Genomic DNA, 20405 nt, shown 5'->3' with positions numbered 1-20405 from the left:
TCACTGGCATCTTGACATGCTCCTGTCTAGAGCTATACTCAATTCTTCTTTAATAGGCCAGTGAGGGACGCAACAATGAGGGAGTAATCTTCAATGAATCGTCGATAGTAATTCGCCAATTCAAGGGATGACTGCAACTCTGGTACTTTACTTGGCATAACCCATTGCTGGATGACTCTTATCTTTTGCCCATCCATGCGCAGCACACCACGCCCCAGAACGTGGCCGAGAAAGCTGATCTCCTCCTGATCCAAGATACATTTCTCTTATTTAACACATAGGCCATTCACCTTTAGCACCTGAAACACTGTTCACAAGTGCCCAACATGTTTCTCCATGTTGCTGCTATAGATCATGATGTCATCCAAGTCGACTACCACAAACTTGTCTAAGTAAGAGTAGAAAATCTGATTCATTAGGGTCATGAACGTGACTAGAGCATTCGTCAACCTGAATGGTAGTACTAAAAATTTGTATGCACCATAACGGGTGACACAAGTTATCTTCGACTCATCGTCATCTGCAATCTTCACCTGCCAGTAACCCGATCTCAAGTCTAGCTTTGAAAAGACTTGGGCACTGCCCAACTGATCGAACAAGTCCACTATTAGTGGCAATGGGTACTTGTTCTTTATTGTGACCTTGTTTACCATACGATAGTCCACACACAATCGCTTGGAGCCATCATGTTTCATCTGAAATAGGACTGGTGCACCAAATAGTGCTTTCAATGGACGAACGATGCCTGCATCCAACATCTCATCCAGCTACCTACACAACTCTTTCAGCTTAGCTGGCCCCATGCGGTATAGAACTATTGCGGGAGGCTTCGCTTATGAAGTTAACTCAATCTTATGGTCGACCTCACGTCTTGGTGAAAGACGCTTCGATAATTCTAGAGGCATCACCTCCTAAAACTCCGCCATCAGTGGGGCTAGGGTCGACGACATTGCTGCTTGCACATTCCCTTCTTCTGTGTGCACGCCAACTAAGAATGTCTGCTCCCCACGTTTGACAGCTTTCTTCAACTGCATTGTCGAGAACACTGAAGTCTTGCCTTTCTGAGTAAGGCACTGAATAGTGTGTGACTGGTTTGACCTCATAATTGTCAATGAGTTAAACTTTGGCAACATTATCATATTCTAGCTGCGTAGAAACTCCATACCCAAAATTATCTTAAAATCATCCAGGGGAACCATAGAGAAGCTGGCCTTACCGGCTCAACTCCCAATTTGGATAGCCATATCCCTTGCTTCACCAAGGATAGGCTTGACCTCAGAGTTTACCATTTTGATGGTCCTCTGCTTTTGCTCAGGCTTCATGCCTAACCGCTCTGCCTTTTCTCACGAAACAAAATTGTGTGTGGCTCCGGAATCTACCATTACTGAAATAGACTTTTTATTCGTAATGATTTCTAGGTACATGAGTTCCTTACCGACCTGCATGTTTTCAGCTGCGCAACTTCTATATGTGTTAATCGATCGCATGACCCCCATTCTTGGTTGCATGGTCTTAGTATCACTGCATTCTGCCTGCGCTGCATTGACTTGTCCATCATCTTTTACAAGGCGCTTTGGACATTGCCTGACGATATGCCTATTGCCACAGAACCAACAAATAACAACTGCTCCCTTGTTGCTGTTGTTATACTTCTTGAAGTTCTGTTTCTTATCAAATTGGTGGGATGTCGACACCTCACCTTTGTTGTCGCGTCACTCATCTTTCTTGCCTTCGTAGTGAGGCTTCTTTCCGACCTTGGTTGATGGGGTGAAGGGCTTGCGCTGAGTGTCAGCTAAGCGCTCGGCCGTCACACATGCATCTTCCAAAATACTGGGGTTGCTCCTTTCCACTTTGAATTGTGCTCGTGGCTGAAGTCTCAGAATGAACCAATTGATCTTGTCCTCATACTGGCATGATAGGCACCTCAAGCATAAGCTTCTTGAATATTTTGACATAGTCTTGCAACAAATCAGTATATTTAAGATCTGACACAATCCTGTAAGTCTGTCTTTGCGCATTTTTCTTTGAAGTCGTCAAAAGTGTCTATCACGCATTGACCCCTCTCCATGTCTCTGCGCTTTTGCCTCTACCAAGCGATGACATCTCCATCCAGTAGGGCCGCAACAACCTTAATCGTGAGATCTTCAAGCGTCACGTTCTAAATATCCAAGTAGTCTTCTACTTGAAACAAGAAGTTCTCAATGACCTTGCTGTCACGAGAACCATTGAACTTTGCTGGTCTTAGCACATCAATCATTGATCGCCTCTCACCATTTTTCCTATTTAGGGTCACTATTCGGTGCAATGTGTGATTCTTTAACTGAAGCTCCTCTACTTCAGTCCGCAAGTCGGCCACTGTTGTCGTCAACGAAATGACATGTTCTATCAATAAGATCACTTGCTTTTGCAGGCTCGCCACCACATTATTCAGTCCACTGAATGATTCAGCTGCTTATGAAATCACTTCTTTGTGCGAAGTCACATCTTCCACCAGCTTATTGACAGTTACTGTCATCTGCTCTTGGACCCGAGGTGAACCCATCTCCTCAGTTTCGGCAATTGTCTTGCCTTTGGTGTTACACAAGTTTTGATAGGGCGCCACGATGTCTTGCTCACAAAGTGTAGCCTGTCAGTGCATCTGTCAACACCGATTCTAGAGTCCCCTTTTCAGCACGAGAATGAGCTTTGGTATCACTTGTTATGAGCTTATTTTTTTCAATAGGCCAGTGTGGTGCGACAATTCTTCCTTACCATTGCAAGCCTACTTATCGCTCGCTTGCCAGTCGCGAAAGTTAGTAATCAGAGTGCAAGAGAGCAAGCGAAAATGGAGGGAGAAGAATTGCAATCATAAGAAGCAATCACAACGAGGGTGAATAAAAGAAAGCTCAACATATTTAATTCATTTACAATTTAGCCCGTAAGCCTCTTACAGTTCAAGTATACGGGCTACCCTTTCAGGGTATTGATTAACCTGAACTAGACAACTTACATCAGACTCAACGAAAGCAAAACAAACTTTAGACGTAACTTTACAATGTAAGTCACAAGGAAACAATCACAATGCTACTTAAAAATGCACCCTTCTGAGAATCATTTCAAAAACTTGAGAGAGATTTTCGCAGGGGTGGAAGCAAATGTGCCCCCATCTAAACCATGATACCATATGACCGGGCATACTTTTGTCTATACTAATCCTGCCTCCAAACAATGGATGCCTTAGGAATGCATTAGGCTAGTTTGTCTACCAAGCTTTCTCTCTCTCTCTCTCATTGTGAATCCAGAGTCATATTCAATGTCTCTGATAATGTAGAGAAAAAGGATGAAAAAATTGGCGTGTTCTTTTTGTTGCATGGAATCCAAACTATATTATTACCCAACCGTTTTTCCATATACACAAGTTGAGAACACCGACTTTCTAAAATTCCTCTACTTGTGAATTATTATACATTATAAATCAACCATTTTGTCCTTGGCAATTAGGGCCTACTATTAGACTCCGAGATCCGACCTGGGTAAGCCTATATACGGGTCCAGCCATCAGAGACCCTTCTGAATCCAGTGTAGTAGATCTGGGCCCGACAACTAAAACCCATCTTGACTTGTTCCTGGCATTATGTGGTTCTTACTAGGATATTTTAGGATGAACTAGCGGTCCTACTTCACCCAACCCATTGAAATTATTGGGATCTAGTGATGGATCCATCATATTGGGACAGGGTCCAAAGAATTCACAAACTTTTGAAATGTCAACTTTTGAGGTATGACACCAACGGCGCACCTCTTGTCTGGCAGGAGCAGTTAGTGAACGTCACCTTGTGTTGGGACGTTTCAAGTTCAAACCCCAAATGGTATGGTTGTATAACTGGTAGGGGTCTGCCTAACCCCAGCTTTCTCTGTCGAAAAAAACTTTTGAGGTATGACTGTCTTTATTGGTCATGCTGCAAGTAGGGCTGGGAAACGAGATGAGCAGCTCGCCTCTGCTCGGCTCGGCTTGTAAGAAGCTTGGCTCAGCTTGGAAATTGAGATTCGTTTAGGTAAATGAGCCAAGCTCATCTAAAAAGTATTGTCTCAAAAAAGCAAATGAGCGGAGCACAAACGTGCCAAGCTCGGCTCAGCTTAGCTTGTGTAGGCTTGTTTTATATATTATATATGTATATATTATATATGTTTTGTACATGTATCATACATATAGAGTAATGGGCCGGTGCTAAACCACATGCTAAATGGGTTTTTCTAGCTTTTTTTCATTTCATTTTTTAATTTTGTCCGTACAGATGTGATCTATACTTTATTTTATAGGGATCAGCTCTTGAAGAGTTTGATTCCAACACATATGTGTTTTTTTATAAAGTTTGAAAAATCAACTGTCCAAAATCTTTGTAAATTTTTAAGGCTCTAAACATCAAAATTTTCATCCAAAACACATGATCCAGGTGTGGATTCTTAGTAAATCGACCATGCCCAACACATTTATAGGGCTAAAACCGCATAAAAAGCACCGGAGAAGCCTAAAAACCCATTTAGCATGCGGTTTATCCTCAAATGGGTTTAGCACGGACCCATTACTCTATACATATTATATATATATATATATATATATATATATATATATATATATATATATATATATATATATTTATTTATTTATATATTATCAAGCTTAAAAGAACAGTTAAAAAACAATTTTAAAAAAATGAGCCAACTCGTGATCAGCTCAGAAAGCTTGGCTCATAATGAGCTCGGGCTCGGCTCGTGATGAGCTCATGAGCCTAGCCGGAGTAGGAATATACCCTTAACGAGCTAAGGTCGAACAGCCCAAGCTAGCTCAGCTAGTATCTCATCTTCTTTAATCAAACAAGGATGGTGACTGCTTTGGATTATTGTGTGAATCCATTTGCACCAATGCTTGGATCACCACAAGTTGTTTGATAGAGACTGGGAGCAGATCAAACAACTGTGTATAGTGGATCCTGTATAGTATTGTTGTGTCGGGCCCCACCCTTCAACCACAAGACCATAAGTAGTTTTGAGTGTTTACAACTACTCATCTTGTGAGCCGTCCATCTTCTGAGATGGAAGGCCACAGGATGTCCTACTAGATATTGCCATGATTTATGCCTTAGATGATCTTTGTTCCAGGCCGACTAATTAATCTCATTATTGATATTTTCTCAGTGAGGAAAAATCTCGCAATATATTAGAAATTTGTTTTTGAGAGAAAATATCAAGAAAAATATGAGCATATATAAAGTTTTTAAAATTATAAAAATGCACTCATCAAGAAAATGTAAATGTTATAATTTTCAAAAGTATTAATATTGTGATAAAATCATGGTATTCTAAATATATCAGAAATTTTTTATGTATTTTATTGGCTTTTGAAATGCCATAATAAAACCACAATATTTTCATAATACCACCAACACCATCCATCTTTAGTAAGGCCCTACTCAACATGGGCATTGGCATCTCAAAAGGGATCGAGCTCACTGTGGGACCAAGTATCATACATTGTCCATATAATAGATCCATAACTTTTATTCATATCATTTTCTAGGTTTTTTGGATGCCACACCAATGTTGTTAGTATCGGTGCGAATCGGCTCAGGCCTATTAGTATCGTACCGGCCAGAAATCGATATAGTACAATGTTGATTTGGCGTATTTTTTAAAAATTTCAAAAAATAGTTAAAAATATTTTTAAATATTATTTTAATATTTTTGTAACACATGTCATTTTCTGGTTGAAAGTTGGCTGATTCAGTTTGATTCATCACTGAATCCAAATCGGCCAATTCACCTGATTCGTTTTCAAAATGATTCAAGGCTTGATACGATATTGACAACATTGTGCCACACGAAACATGATGGAGTTCACGAATTCCCAACATTTTTCATGAACTTGGCAGCGTTCCAAATCAATGTTATCAGTATCGGAATCGGACCTGTTTCAACGATTCAGTGAATCGGGCGGGCCAATACTAATTCTCAAGTGAATCATTCTGAATCAGCCAAAAAATAATTAAAAATTATTATGTGTCAATCAGAACGTGACACATGTTAAAGCCGTTAAAGCAATATTAAACTAATATTAAAAAAAATAATTTTAAGCTATTTTTACATTTATTAAAAAAGCCAATTCAGATCAGTATCGTATCGTTTTTCTGAAGATATGATACATATACGTATAAACGATACTGACAACACTGCTCCAAATGACATGAGAGGTTGTACATCATGAACTTGGGCATGTACCAATACCAAATGGATCGCAAAAGGGACCCTAATGACATAAGGTTACCTGGATCCAGCAAGAGGTCAATGTCACCGAGAAAAGGCAGTAAATGCTCCAAAGTCCATTGGATGTAACTGGGTCACTGGGTCCCATATCTTATCCTTGTGTTTTCTTTTGGCAATTTGATTGTACATTCCTCATGGATGATGATCAAAAGCTTTTATAGAGTTTAGCAAGTTGGCATTGACGATGAAAATAGCTTGGACCCGGGTCAATATTTGAGCCAGCTGAACCTGGTTTTATATACGGACCCAAAAGCAAAGGTCATACTCTTGTTGGACTTGGCCTATTGGTTTCTGTCGATTCCGCACGTCATTTGAATGATGGATGAATCAGGTTCTGGATCAGATTATGCTCACTGAGACCCATAATGAAGTGGAACGGTTTTACTCTTGGTTCCAATTAAGATCCAAACCAATTTCCGCAGCTCCATCCCTAGTTTGTAATTTGATAAATTATTTATTATACGTTAATTTCCAGCGAATTTACGTTTGGCCACCTTAGATTTTAAAATTTTAAGATGGATGCCCAACTTTTCAAGAAATTGCTCTGAAGTTACTTATTTATCCCTAAGTACGCTACAAAAGTAAGAGTGCTAAAAAAGTGACATTCAGTTATGTAAGGAAAAGGTTAAAATTGTCATTTTCAAATGATAGTTAGGATTGAGTGAATAGAAAGGCAACTCAGGTGGTCATTTGAGCAGTTTTTTAAAAGGTTAGCCATCTATCACAAAAGTCTGAAATCGGAGGTGGCTAAATGTAAATTGGTCATACATTAGGCATATATGCAGATTACCATTGATTAAATCTTCAAAGTTTTTTTTAAGATTTTATATTATAAAGAACTGTAAGGAACCAAACTTGCTATGAATGAAGTTCATAAATAAGAAACCAAACTTGTTATGAGAGTCAAATGTAAGGTCTTAATCAAGCACCATGAGTTGCCCCCCATATTTTGTATTTTATTTTATTTTCTTAAACCTACTAAGGGCACATTTGTTATGCAAATTCAGTTTGACCAGGTTCATGAACTATACTGCTTTCTATACCTCAAAACCATGGAGTTTATGAACTATGTCAATCCACATCTAATGACCAAACAGTAGCTTAGGGTAGGGGTGGCAAAACCGGACACGACCCGCCAACCCGCCTCTTAGGCGGGTTCGGGTTTGGCTTAAACGGGTTCGTGCCATAAATGGGTTGACCCGCCTAACCTGTTTATTAAACGGGTCGGGTTCGTGTTAGGGGTATGCCTACCCGCCAACCCGGCTGACCCGTTTAATAAACGGGTTAGGCGAGCAGGTCAACCCGTCTACCCGAACCCGACCCTCCAACCCGTTTACCCGACCCAACCAGTTTATTAAACGGGTTAACCTGGTCGTGTCGGGTTACCCATTTAATAAATGGGTTGGGTTCGTGTTTGCCACAGCCGACCCGTTTAATAAATGAGTCGGGTTCGTGTTGAGGTATGCTGACCCGTCAACCCGCCGACACGACCCGCCAACCCGACCTGATTGCCACCCCTAACTTAGGGCATGCGAGGGCACCAAGCAAAATGTCTAAGGCTTGTTCACCTCTTAGAAGGAAATATTTGTAAGTTACCAAAGTTTGGTCACACTTTGTTGAAATTTGGGTACCTCAAAAGAACATAAACTCTCAATATTAGGGATGGTAGTGGACCGGGGCCGGGGACAAGGTCTCCACCATTGCCCTGTCTCAAATTCCGGACTTCCATCTCCGCCTTCATCCCCGCATGGGTTTAGATTTTAATCTCCACCCCCCTCCTCCAATCCCGTTTCATGTCCTCCATCCCCGGTCCAAACGGGGTGAGGCGGGATGGAGCCTCATTTTCCCGCAGTCCATTGCCATCCCTAAAGAAGGATTTGGGGCGGGACGGGGCGGGGCAAGGCAGGAATCGGGACGGGGATGGGGCAGGAAAGGGGAAAACATAAGTCGATCCTCACCTTCATCCCCATTTCATATCCTCCATCCCCGGTCCAAACAGGGTGAGGCGGGGCCCAGTCCACTGCCACCCCTACTCAGTATGCACATATTTATCGTAATTTGTGTAATTTACATATAGGCACCTAATGTATGGCAAATTTATGTTTAACTGGTTCAGTTTAATTTTAAGTTTTTAAGATATTCTAGAAATTTCTCAAATGACCGTTTTAGTTAATTTTTGTATCACCTAACCCTTAAAAATGGCATTTTTAACCTTTTCATTTATTTAAATTTTTAAATGTCCTCATAAAAAAACCTCATAATTTTTTTTTAAAGGCAAACTTGGGTTAGGCGGACCCCTAACAGAACAACAGCCGCCCCATGTGTCTTAGGAATTCGATCCTGGGACCCCACTTACCACATGGGATACTGCCTTGGTGGTATAATTTTTTTGAACGCCACTTTTTGTAGCTACAGTTATGAGAAAATAAAATTTTTAGATGGTAAAAGTTATAAAATTGAGCAATTTCTTAAAAAAAAGCAGGCATTTTTATCTTAAGTATTTGAAAACTGAGGCAGCTAAAATTTGTCATTTATTATCAATCATCAAGAACCCCATTTTTCTAAAGTAATCTAAGCATCAAAATCTCATGTGAAAATTAAGGACTGTCTGTGATGAGGTATGGATAGAGAATCAAGCACCACAGTTTAAGCCACCCGCCTCCTCTACACGTACGTAGGGGTGTCAATGGATCGGGTTTGGTTTAGACCCAAGTGAAACCAGACCTGGCCTAGATTTTTGGGTATGGTATCAGGTTCAAACCCGGGTCTAATCAGACCCACCATAAGAGAAACCATAGTCAGACCCAATAAAAACTATATGAATCAGACCCAGTAAAACAATATTTTCTATTGCATATTATAGCATAGATGGTGAAGTAAGTTTTAAAGTTCAAATGCTATTGCTTACATCTTTAAAAAAATATATTTATTTTATAAATGAGAACTCGGCTCAATTGGTTTAGAGTACATATTTTATTATTTTTAATTTAAAAATGTATTTTTTAAATAAGCCAGCTCGAGCTTGAGTTGTTCTCAGTTTGAGCACCGCTCAACATGTCACAAAAATGAGCCAAGCTTCTGTGGGCTTAATTAACCACCATTCACCACTCCACTTTTAATAGTATCTTAGCCAAAGAATGGTGGAATCCAATGGCAGGAAAAAGGCAAAAAGTAGGACCATTTCATCTTCCACCGTTCAATCTAATTGTCCAAATTAATATTTTTAATATATATATTTTTTGCAAAATAGTACCTGCTTTATTTGGTTTTGCAAATCCTTCCCTCACCTTGTTTCCCTTATTGCAAATTGGTCCTTTTGTCAAAAATTGATTGGTAAATGACCAAAATCTCTCAATTGACTCCAACCCTCTATCATCGTTTCGACAGTTAATTCTGCAACACACATACTCTCTCTCTCTCTCTCTCTCTCTCTCTCTCTCTATATATATATATATATATATATATATATATATATATATATATATATATATATATATATATAGCCCAGTCCTGCCTCCCGAAACAGTTAATTTTTTTTTGTTTTTTTTTTAAAAGCCCAGTCCTAGCCCAGCCCTGACTGCAGCAAATAGTTTGATTTGTCCATATGAAATAGATTTTTATTAATAATTGTAGCCATTTTTTATTTTATCTCAAAAAAAAAATTTCCAAGAAAATTGGTATATGGGATACACCTGCAAAAAGCAAGGTATATGTGAGAGAGAATGACCAATACTTTAAAAGATCACCCGGGACCCCTGAGACTGAAACCCATTGATAGAAGGGTGGTTTTTTTTTTTTTGTGTGTGTACAAACTTCATCAATTACTTGTTCAATAAACAGATAGAGGTCTGCCTAACCCCAACTTGCCTATCAAAAACAAAAAAGTCTCAATAATATGTGCAGTCTAATCAACATGTTTTTTTACATTGCCAAAGATCTCATATGCAAGTCTGCATGGCTTATTTGGTGGAAAACTTGTTTTAGATTAGTGACTCGTAATGTGCTAAAATTTCACGATTCAGGGAAACATGCTTTTATATTGAAATGATGCAATTCTTAACAAACAAACCACGTTGAATTGAATGCATTTAGTAACTAGACAAAGCTTGCATTGAACTCTTGATCTGCTTCAACTTAAAAACCCTAAGCCCGGGCCAGCTAGCCAGGTGTATGGAGCCTTTGTAGGCACTTTTTCATCTTGAATGAGGCCAAAACAAGGCAAAAATTCTAACTGGGACTCTTCCAACAAAGATTCTGACCCTGTTGACTAGGAGGTGGCCATCGGGCCGGCCTGACCTGTCATACTCAGGCCTGACTCAGTCATACTCAGGCATGGGCAGGACTCAGGCCAGGCCCTTTAGGCCTGACCCAGTTAACGGCTCGGGCCTGTCGGGCTCTATGTAATTTACGCAAGGACCCGGATTGATTTCTGCCGATTATGTAATCAGGCCGAGCTGGGCCTGACTTTATTTGGGCTGGGGCAGCAAATTACAGCCTGAGCCCGAACGGATTCGGGCCGGGTACCCTAAAGCCTGCCGGGCACCCTAAACTACCATCAAACGATAATTATGTTGCTAAACATTCAACCCACTGACGGTTTTGTGGTTTCACAGCAAATGAATTAAAGATTGATTGCAAGCTAATAAAAGATTAACTATAACTAACTAATGTTTGTTTTTTGTTGGGGCATGTAAGTGAAGGCAGGAGGATGTCTTTTTGAGAGTGACAGAAAACTAAATAAAGAACAAACAAAATTAAGGATAAATTGTTCGATGGTACATCAGCCGATATTTTTATAATTCTTTTACCCTTTTGAATCAAGAGGAAATTAACGTCTCTCTCTCTCTCTCTCGATTTTTATGGGGTCACGTAGATTTTGCTTTCCATTTCTGATTCTGGGTCGTACCATATTGCTTGTGGATCTCACCAAAGTACACAGATTTCATCACCCAACATCTCTCTCTCTCTCTCTCTCTCTCTATGTGGAGCTAGATTTTGATTTGGGTTGCACAGATTTCGCCTTCAATTTGCGATTCTGAGGGTACCATATTACTTGTAACTCTTATCAAAGCACACAGATTTAAAACTCTCTCTCTCTCTCTCTCTCTCAAAACTCGGGCTTGACGACAACCACCGAGGGTGAGTTTCCCAACTTCCGATCCGTCAAAATTTGCTTCGGTCTCTTTTTTTTGTTGATTTTGTGTTCCATGTTTCATAATTCGCTTCTTCCGATTACCATCTTCGTCTGGATCGAGTTCTTCGTTGTTTTATCCTTGTTTTGCTTTGAATAATTTTAAACGGTGGATACGTGTGTGTTCTGTTCTTGTGTTTGTGCGTTAAGATAAGGTTTTGTCTACAATATTTCTATTCGGTGGTGATGGGTCTGGCATCGATTTCGCTTGGATCTGTCGATGGGTGTTTCAAATGGGGCAAAATACGGTGCCCATGAACATTGTCCTGATATATATTTTTTTGGAATTTGTGATTGTTGTTTGGGTTTTTTATTGTCTTGGAACCTGAACAATTTTGGTTATGTATGTTTTTTCTGTTTTCCTCTGTTGGTGGTGGGGTGTCGAAAGTGGAAACTATGACAAGTAGTTGGATCGGGCAAGTGAATTTTATAAAGAAATTTTTGAAGTGAAGGTGTTGATTGATGATGTGGCTTTTAGTCGAAACTTGAGATTATTGTGCTTTCTTTGAGATTTGTCATACGCCAGTTGTATATTGTTGGATATGATGGGTGCGGATAAAAAAGATGTCACCATTTAACAGTGATAAATTCCACAAAGTGTATTCATAGCATGGAATTGTTTGCCATGTTTCACTCTTGTTTTTTGAGCTTTTGGTGAAGGAAACTGAAGGAATTTCATTGGTTATAGTTCATGAATCATCAAGGTAATTATCTTTAGCAAAGATACACCTTTCAAATAACATCCATAATAATGATGGATATTTATAAGGAGGGACTGCTCAAGAATGTTTTCTTTGGCTCCTTAATCCATATTGCAGCCACTAATGAAGGCAACCACGATTCTGAATGCCCATTCTTTGTGTCTTAGAGAACTTTTTGAGACCTCATTTGAGAGAATGAAGAATAGTATGAATGATTAATTGGCATTTACTATAATAAAAAATGAATAATAATATGTGACAAAATGCATGCTATCTTCACCAACATATTTGGTATTCTGTTCTATGCATGATCAGAATCGTGAAATGAAGAAATAATAAAGATTAGTTGGCATTACTGTATTCATAGGGAATGATGATATAAGATATAAGACTAATGAAAGCTAACTACACCAACATATTTGCTACCATGTTCTTTGTATGATCAGGATGATGGCAAAATGATTCTTAAATCTAGGCTACACAAAATTGTTGAAAAATTACTAAACCAATAAAGTGCTCGGCATGAAGTTGCTAGATTTCAAGTATGGACTCTGATTTGGCTGTGTTGTTCAACCTGCCAGGTATTCTTCTTCTGATTCATATTTTGGAGTTGTTCTATCTTTATGAGCAAAATAGTTGGCTGACCATTGACCATTCTCTTGAGGGGAAAATATGTGTTTCATACTATCATCTAAACCCTAAAAGTATGAGTGCCGTGCAAATTCCTGATTGGAGTCAGCAAAATAGAAGTATTGCATAAGAAGATACTAAAATTTGCAAATGATGACCACTTTTTTACATTTTTATTTAAGAAAATGGTAAAGTTAAGAATATTTAGTGGGGAGTTTTCTGGCCCGATATGAAGTCATAAAGGATTGTTTGCTTTTGAGTTAGACTGACATGTTTTGGATCCTTGCTGCATCAAGAGGATTGGTGACTGATGTTCAGCCATAGAAGGGAGCTTGTGAAATTAATTGATGTTATGGCATTCACTCGTGCTAAACAAGTATTTTTTTTGGTTAATGACATCAGCATGCATTAACTTTGATTTATCATGGATAAACAGTTGTCTTAGTTCAATGTAGCTCTTGATGATTTATCCAATTTCATAACATATTATCTTAATTAATTGAAAGCTCTTAGGTAACAAGTCTTGCAGAATTTTTGAGACACCTTGCATGTTTGAAGTACACATGCAACATGTTTTCTTAATTTCTTTATTCATATCCAGTTTCTGTTGTCTTTATTTATGTATTTATTTTTAAGTTATAACCTTATCAGAGATCCATATTGGATTGAAATGTCTGAACATGTATCGGGCCTGGATCTGTGCTGCGGATATATTGATTACATTGGATCAGTCTTCTCACTTGGAGAACCTCTTGAAAAAATGATTAAGCCCAACATTTATAAAAAGATGGCAACTATAGCCTTGAAATTCTGTAGTTTGAACTCAGAAAATGCATCAGTTTGAGAGCATGGTCTTCACCTTGAGAACTCTCTCTTATCAAGGGAGAAATCTAGAATTATTTGGTAATAATAAGAAAAAGAAAAGAAAAGTAAACCTACAAGGAAGGGGTTGAGAGAATGTTTCAAGGAGGAAGAAGAAATGGAAGGGATGAAAGAATTAGCAAGTCAAGCACATAGCAAAACCTGTCCCAAGTAAAAGTTTTTTCCATATTTTAAAATTTAGATTACATTTTTTATCATTTTATTTCATTTCTAGTCTCTCTTGTTTTAATTCATGTTTTTATGTCTTTAAACAAATTGAAAATTGCAAATTGTTGAATGAAACCATCTTGTTGTTGATAGGGCTTGAGCTTATTTTCCAAGAAAGTTTGAATATAAAGGTGCATGGATATGAATATGCCATTTATGTAGTTCCATAGATGGTTCCCTATGAGGTGTGTTTTTAAACGTACATGGTCCTGATGTAAATAACTATATGTAATTTACTTTTAGGAACAATGAAATTTAGCATGAGATGGGCCATGCACTAGCCATAACTCTGGAAACTGTTTGAAACCATTTTTACACAGAGATCTTGCCATGAGGAAAACTGAGAAACAATGAAAAGAACCGCATGGCAAATCAGAAATACCAAGGGCTCTTAAGGTGAAATTGTTTTTGAGAATAATGTAAAAAACCTGAAAATTGTTTTTAGATCTGATCAATAAAATTGTTGGGAGGAAGGTTCAGGACCAGCATGGTTCTTCTTTTTCTGATTATTTTGAGTAAAAAAATAAAATGAACAGAGTTTTGTGCTGCAAGGAGAGGGCAGGACTGAAGGAGAAACTGGAAAGAGGAGAGTGGTGACAAAAGAAGGATTATATTTTGATAAAGATCATTAACAGCGTAAATTTTCTATGATTATAAAGTTAAATGATGTTCTTTTTCTAATAATTTTAGAACATAGATTACTTAGGATACTGTTGTATCTATTTATTGTTGGCATACCCTGTTTTCTTTGTTGCTGCTGCTGATTGTCTAGCAACTTACATTAAGGGGAATAGAAATGCCAATCGTGCTGGAGAAGACAGAAGAGAGGAGGAAGGTAAAGAAAATACAACTTGAGCAAGAAATTTGTGCAGAAACAGGACTTCACGTTCTATATTCCAAAGTATTGGAGCTTTAGGGATGGGGAAATGACATCCAAGAATTCATGCTCTGTTATGTTGAGAAAATTCAAAATCCTGAAAGTTCTTAAATTTTTTGCCTATAGAATAGCTGTTTGGACCCCTGCCTTGCAGATGCTTCTAGTATGTTCTGGATTTTTATTAACGAAGATGGGATCCCCCAAGTCCAAAACTCGAAATGATATGTACCATATGCTGTTTCATATTGATACCTCATGGCAAGGCCAGGGCTTTTAGTTTCCAATTGGCAGCTTGAGACAGAAAATTCAAAAGACATGCTATATGCACTTCTTAGCCTTGATATGTGCATTGCTGATATAGTTCAAAGAGATCAAGTTTGTTGCAATATGAACTTGAGTTCGAGGAACCCAAGCGTGTAGATTAAGAAAATATTTCTGGGCTTATATATATATATATATATATATATATATATATCTGGGAAAATATTTGCTACTAATGAAGTTAAGGAACTAATGGGCTAGAAATCATAGGTGCAAGTTGTATCGACTCAATCTAAGCACATAGATATGTTCAGCATGGTTTGTTTGCATAGGATCAAGCCTTGGATCATGCTTTTCTAATGTAAAAATGTGATATTTTTAGTTATGAAATTTTGGCACATTGTGGGCTGTTGATTTTTTGACCCCTTTAAAAACCTAATTTACTTCTCATAATCACATGATTCAAAACAAGTTTCCTACTAAACAAACCATGTAGATCACATTCGTAACATTTGATCTACAAAAAATTGGAAATTTTTGAAGAAAAAAGTGATTTCTGCTCATTAGTTCCTTACCTTCATTAGTAGCCAATATTTACCCTATATATATTCTTTTGCGTGGTCTGTTACCTTACCCTAATTTTGGTTTTGTTGATAAGATTGGTTATCCTGTTCTTGAAACCATTCAATCCTCTGCAAGAAACTGTTATGGTCTATCCTGAGAATGAGCTTTACATCCTTGGCCCAACAGGACACAGTTCGTGGATACTGTCAAGTAGCTAAACTGAAAATATTTACTGAACATGAGGGCCAAAATATTCAGAACTTGAATTAACATAAAATTGTTCAATTCCTAGTTTATGATCTTAGTCTGTTATATTTCAATTTGGTACTTGGTTTCATTTTGACAATTTTACTATTTTATTACTTTTTTCATCATTTCACATGGCAGTTCCTGCTTTCTATAACCTCCCCACTTGTCCATGCTTTCTTAATTTTCATATTCGATATTTAATCCTTTCTTAGTTTTTCAACTTTTAAATTTCTCTTGAATGGTATATCTTATACTATTTATGCATTAAAATTTGTTGCTTATGCTTCATCCAATCAGAGCAAGGAGCCACATTTAATTTATAGCAAGGTGTTGCTACTGCTTAAAATAAATTAGGCTTGTATGTAATTAGAACAGCAACTATGCAAAAGAGCAGATATGGATGTGATGTAGGTTCATGACGCTCATGATTGGATAACTGTAAACAGCTTTGCTTGTCTGTGACTACAGTCAGTAACCTTGTACAATTTTTTTTTGTCTTCGGTATTTTTTTACTTGGTTTGGTTATATTTATATTTCATTGTTTGATTTTTTTTTTGGGTCTATCACAGACATAGATAGTGCAGAATGATTGTGTGATGGCAGCAGCTGAAGCAAGGGCTGCTTGGCAGCGTACTGCAAACCGATGTTTTGTCCAAGAGGATGCCAAAAGAGCTCCCAAGTTAGCATGCTGTTCATCATCATCTGCAAAACTGCAACCTGACCAATGTCAGGGGAATGCAGGAAACATGATAGATCAAACTGGTGCTTATTTTATGCCATTCAGCTGGAATCCTTACAATTTTAATCTGTCCCCAGACGCAAAGTGGTGGCTCCAGCTGCAGCCCAACTTTGGAAACCAGAGGGATTTCATCTTTGAACAGCTAAAATCCTTGGAGGCTGAGCTTAATGGCATGACATCTGCCGATATAAATTCATATTCTGTATTCAGTGAAGAGGCAAGTCACACCAACAAAGATGGTCATGCTGACCCCAATAAGGTCATCCATCCTGGTTTGGAGTCACACTGCAGGTTTTCAGCTGCTTGTCTCAAGCACGAGTTCGAATCGAAAACACAAGAGCTGAAAGCAGCAAATGTGGGTGAGTTGCTTAAGCATGACATAATTATTGGTGATCATCTAAGGGCTGAATTGGGTGAGAAAATGTTGATGGATTGGAAGCAGTTTGACCAGTTAATGATAGACCAATCAGAAAAGAATTCCTCTGATATCTCAATGCCTTGGGTGAGTGACAAGGCAGGACCCTGGTGGCGAATTACTGATAAGGATGAATTGGCATCCTTGGTTGCAGAGAGTTCATTACGTCATATAGAGAACTGTGATCTTCCACGACCCCAAAATGCACATTCAAGGAGAAGTCCATTGGATGGTTTTGAGGGTTTTGATAATGAGGAGCTAGATCCATCATCATTTGATCATAAAGTGCATGCAGCTTTATGCAATCCTGTAGAAGATTCTCATCAATGCCTTTCTTCTGCAAAGGTCAATAGGGCCCAATGGCCATCTGTTGAAACAGAGACTTCATCCAACTGTTCACACAAATTTTCCAGGTAATGATTTAGTTATTGTTTTCTAATTTTGGGAAAAGGAAGCCTATCTGCTTTGTGATGTTAAGGTCAAATGTGCTAATCTTACAAATTTTTTTTTGGAAGAATCACTCATTTTACAAATTATGGTATATATTGGTGCTGTGGTTTTGATTGACTCCAAAAATTTTCCTGGATGTCAATGGCTATAATATAACTCATTAAGAGGGTACATGAAGTGGATGAATATGGTGTGCTTTGAGCCTGCGCCCCCCCAACTCCACCCACACCTGATCCTGGTGTGCACTTGAGATGTCTTTGTTTATATGACAACTCTAAGCATTCAGTCATCACTATTCATACATTTTGTATCCATCAAATTTCATGGAAAAAGCAATTTAGTGCAAGTTGAACTGGAGAGCTTGATGTCTTTGCCATTTCACAATCTGGTTTTTCTTTATATTTGATTCACCGACTGCATCAAGAGATGCTTCAACAGGCTTGCATTGGATGCTGAATTCAAGGTGACCACTTAATATACATTAGATGTGTCATTGTGGATCACCCCATTCAGTTCTGGACCACCATTTGCTACCAAATGGAGGTTAGTCCAATTCTATCAGATGTCTCACCTGTTTCATTTGTCATGACACATCAAGGTTCTTATAAGATGACGCGGAGACACAAGTTCAGCAAGTTACAGCATAGATAAGGTTGAACGGTCCGGTTGGCTTTCTAGACCTATTTCTTGTTACTTTATTTTTCTGATTGGTCCGTAAGCAAATTGATTACCATTTGTATGGTATATTCTCTTTCCTTTATCCACAGCTTTATGACAATTTTTGAGTGTTGAAAATGATGACGCTATGCTCACATTGGTTTGCTTTTTACTTGGTATCTATTTCTCAAAATATTGGTAGCTTCCATGTAACCAGGCAATTTCTGAATTCCAATGCAGCAGCTCCACTGCCAGCAACAAGGAATCTATTGGGAGCAGATGCAGCTATGATGTTGACGCAAGCAAGGTGCAGCTTCTAGAGGCCCTTTGCCATTCCCAAACACGAGCAAGGAAGGCAGAAGATGCAGCCCAACAAGCGCATTCAGAGAAAGAGCGCATCATCAAACTTTTCTTCAAGCAAGCGATGCACCTCTTTGCATACAAGCAGTGGTTCCGGCTTTTGCAGCTAGAGACCATTTACCTTCAGCTCAAATGCAAGGACAATGCCATGGTGCCATGGGATCAGCTCTCTGCACTCTTCCCTTGGCTGTCTGCAAGAGGCGAACAGTATGGACAGGCTTGGAACAAGAAGAGGAAGAGAGGTGGCATTCACAAGTATGATGTTGGTAAGTTTGCCTTTGCAGTGGCACTTGGATTGAGTCTTGCCGGTGCTGGGCTGTTCCTAGGTTGGACCCTGGGATGGTTGCTGCCCACTTTCTAGATGCAATTCAAAGTTGTGATTCATGCACACTCTTTGCCATGCTATGAATATTTGGCACCATAGATATATGGCTTTGCCGTGTATGTATTTGTAAGTCTTCTTACTTTGTTATGTATGTAGGATTTGGACTTGTAATATGTAATTGTGTATACTCTAGATTTAACACCTGTATGACTACGTGAATGTATATGAGAAAAATATGCTGACAGAACTTTGTACTTTCCTTATTCATTAAGCAATTTGTTAAATGCTTAACATTGCCATTTTACCAACCTTTCATGGTTCTTTGGTTTCTATTAAGAGAACCTTCTTTTTTCTTAGTGGTTGATGTTCATTGCACAAGTTTGGATAAAAGTTGACTGGTTATTTCTTATGCCCATCATTCTCAATTTATGAGAAATTGAGAAATATGACAATGGAATCTTGAAACTGGAGAGCAGCCATACCTTGGATGTGCTTTATGTTTACTTTTTTTTTTTCTTGAGGTCTTAATGGATAAATGATCCCAGAGTTTGCCTGCGTGTTTGGTTACATAAACCTCTGGACCGGTGGCAAAATCTTCACCAACAGTACTTGTTTGGTACCTCAATGATAGTTATGGGAGGTTAGTTGCCCTGAATCCATGGTTTCTAGAACTTTGTTGCCTGCGATCACCCGTATGTTTGGTTTACTCTTTGGAAGATTTTACAAAAAGCCACTTATCATCTATTTATAAGAGGCTCCTAATATTTGCATTATTACATTTAACTGCCTAGTTTATGTGAAGTCATATCAAATACCCTCCGTGAGCGTATAAAATATTTTTAACCCTTTCTGTTAAAACAACTCATGTCATCTTAAAATCTTTTGTTAAACAAATCAACAATGAGACTTTGTTTAATGTAAACAAAGGTAAATTGAATGATCTTAGGACCAAGTGTGTCTTTGAAACACAAATTATACAACTGGGCAGTTACATGTAGTTAGTGAAATGCTAGGCATTATTCGTAAACACAAAATACTCTATGAATTGCACATGTAGCTGTTTAAATGTTCATTCAGCGAGTTGGCTTAAGGCATTGAGATTAAGGGGTTGTTTGATGGCTTATCCAAGATTGGATGAAATGAACAAACAGAACGGAATACAACATTCGTTCCGTTCTTTTTGTTCCAAGTCTAACAAATGTCCGTTGTTTGATGGGGAAAGAATGAAGAAGAAGAAGAAGAAACCCTAATCAATGAAAAAAAAAACCTAATCAAGAAGAAAACCCTAATCAATAAAATCAAACAAAAACCTAATCTATGAAAATCAACAAAAACCCTTATTCTAAGAAAACTCTCACATATGAAAACTTAAAAATGTCCTAAAAAGAAATTTGATTCAAACCAAAATAAAAGAAGAAGAAAGATGAAGAAAAGAGAAAGAAAGAAAAGGGGAACCTCGCAGGCATCCCCATCCCCAGTGGCCTTGCCGGCAGCCTCATCCCCAGCAGCCTTGCATTGCCTCGCTGGCCTCGTGTCGCCTCGACGGCGGCCTCATCCCTGACGTCGGTGACCCCCCTGGCTGCAAAGGAGAGAGAGA

At 38.5% G+C, this 20405-nt stretch overlaps 1 protein-coding gene across 2 annotated transcripts; it reads left to right on the top strand.

Annotated features, from left to right (window-relative positions):
* Positions 1 to 11183: 11183 nt before the first annotated feature.
* LOC149836989 (uncharacterized) lies at positions 11184 to 19112 on the top strand. Of its 2 annotated transcripts, none has more exons than XM_090007204.1 (3): positions 11184 to 11439; positions 16432 to 17429; positions 18367 to 19112. In XM_090007204.1, exons 2-3 carry the CDS (start codon positions 16459 to 16461, stop codon positions 18842 to 18844), a joined length of 1449 nt encoding a protein of 482 aa, XP_089863330.1. In that variant the 5' UTR covers positions 11184 to 11439; positions 16432 to 16458; the 3' UTR covers positions 18845 to 19112. The 2 variants fall into 2 exon arrangements, with proteins under 2 accessions (XP_089863330.1, XP_089863329.1); XM_090007203.1 differs by having other exon boundaries at positions 18364 to 19112.
* Positions 19113 to 20405: the final 1293 nt, after the last annotated feature.

The sequence above is a fragment of the Nuphar pumila genome, chromosome 5 (assembly GCF_984573655.1).
Source record: "Nuphar pumila chromosome 5, dmNupPumi1.hap1.1, whole genome shotgun sequence".
NCBI lineage: Eukaryota > Viridiplantae > Streptophyta > Magnoliopsida > Nymphaeales > Nymphaeaceae > Nuphar > Nuphar pumila.
The sequence above is the reverse complement of the archived record's forward strand: the minus strand, read 5'-3'. Positions and strand labels throughout refer to the sequence as shown.

Excerpts from the sequence above, each read along its gene's own strand:
- LOC149836989 (XM_090007203.1), top strand. The coding sequence starts at position 16,459 with ATGGCAGCAGCTGAAGCAAGGGCTGCTTGGCAGCGTACTGCAAACCGA. Across the intron at positions 17,430-18,363 it reads TGTTCACACAAATTTTCCAG|CAGCTCCACTGCCAGCAACA; the intron begins GTAATGATTTAG and ends ATTCCAATGCAG.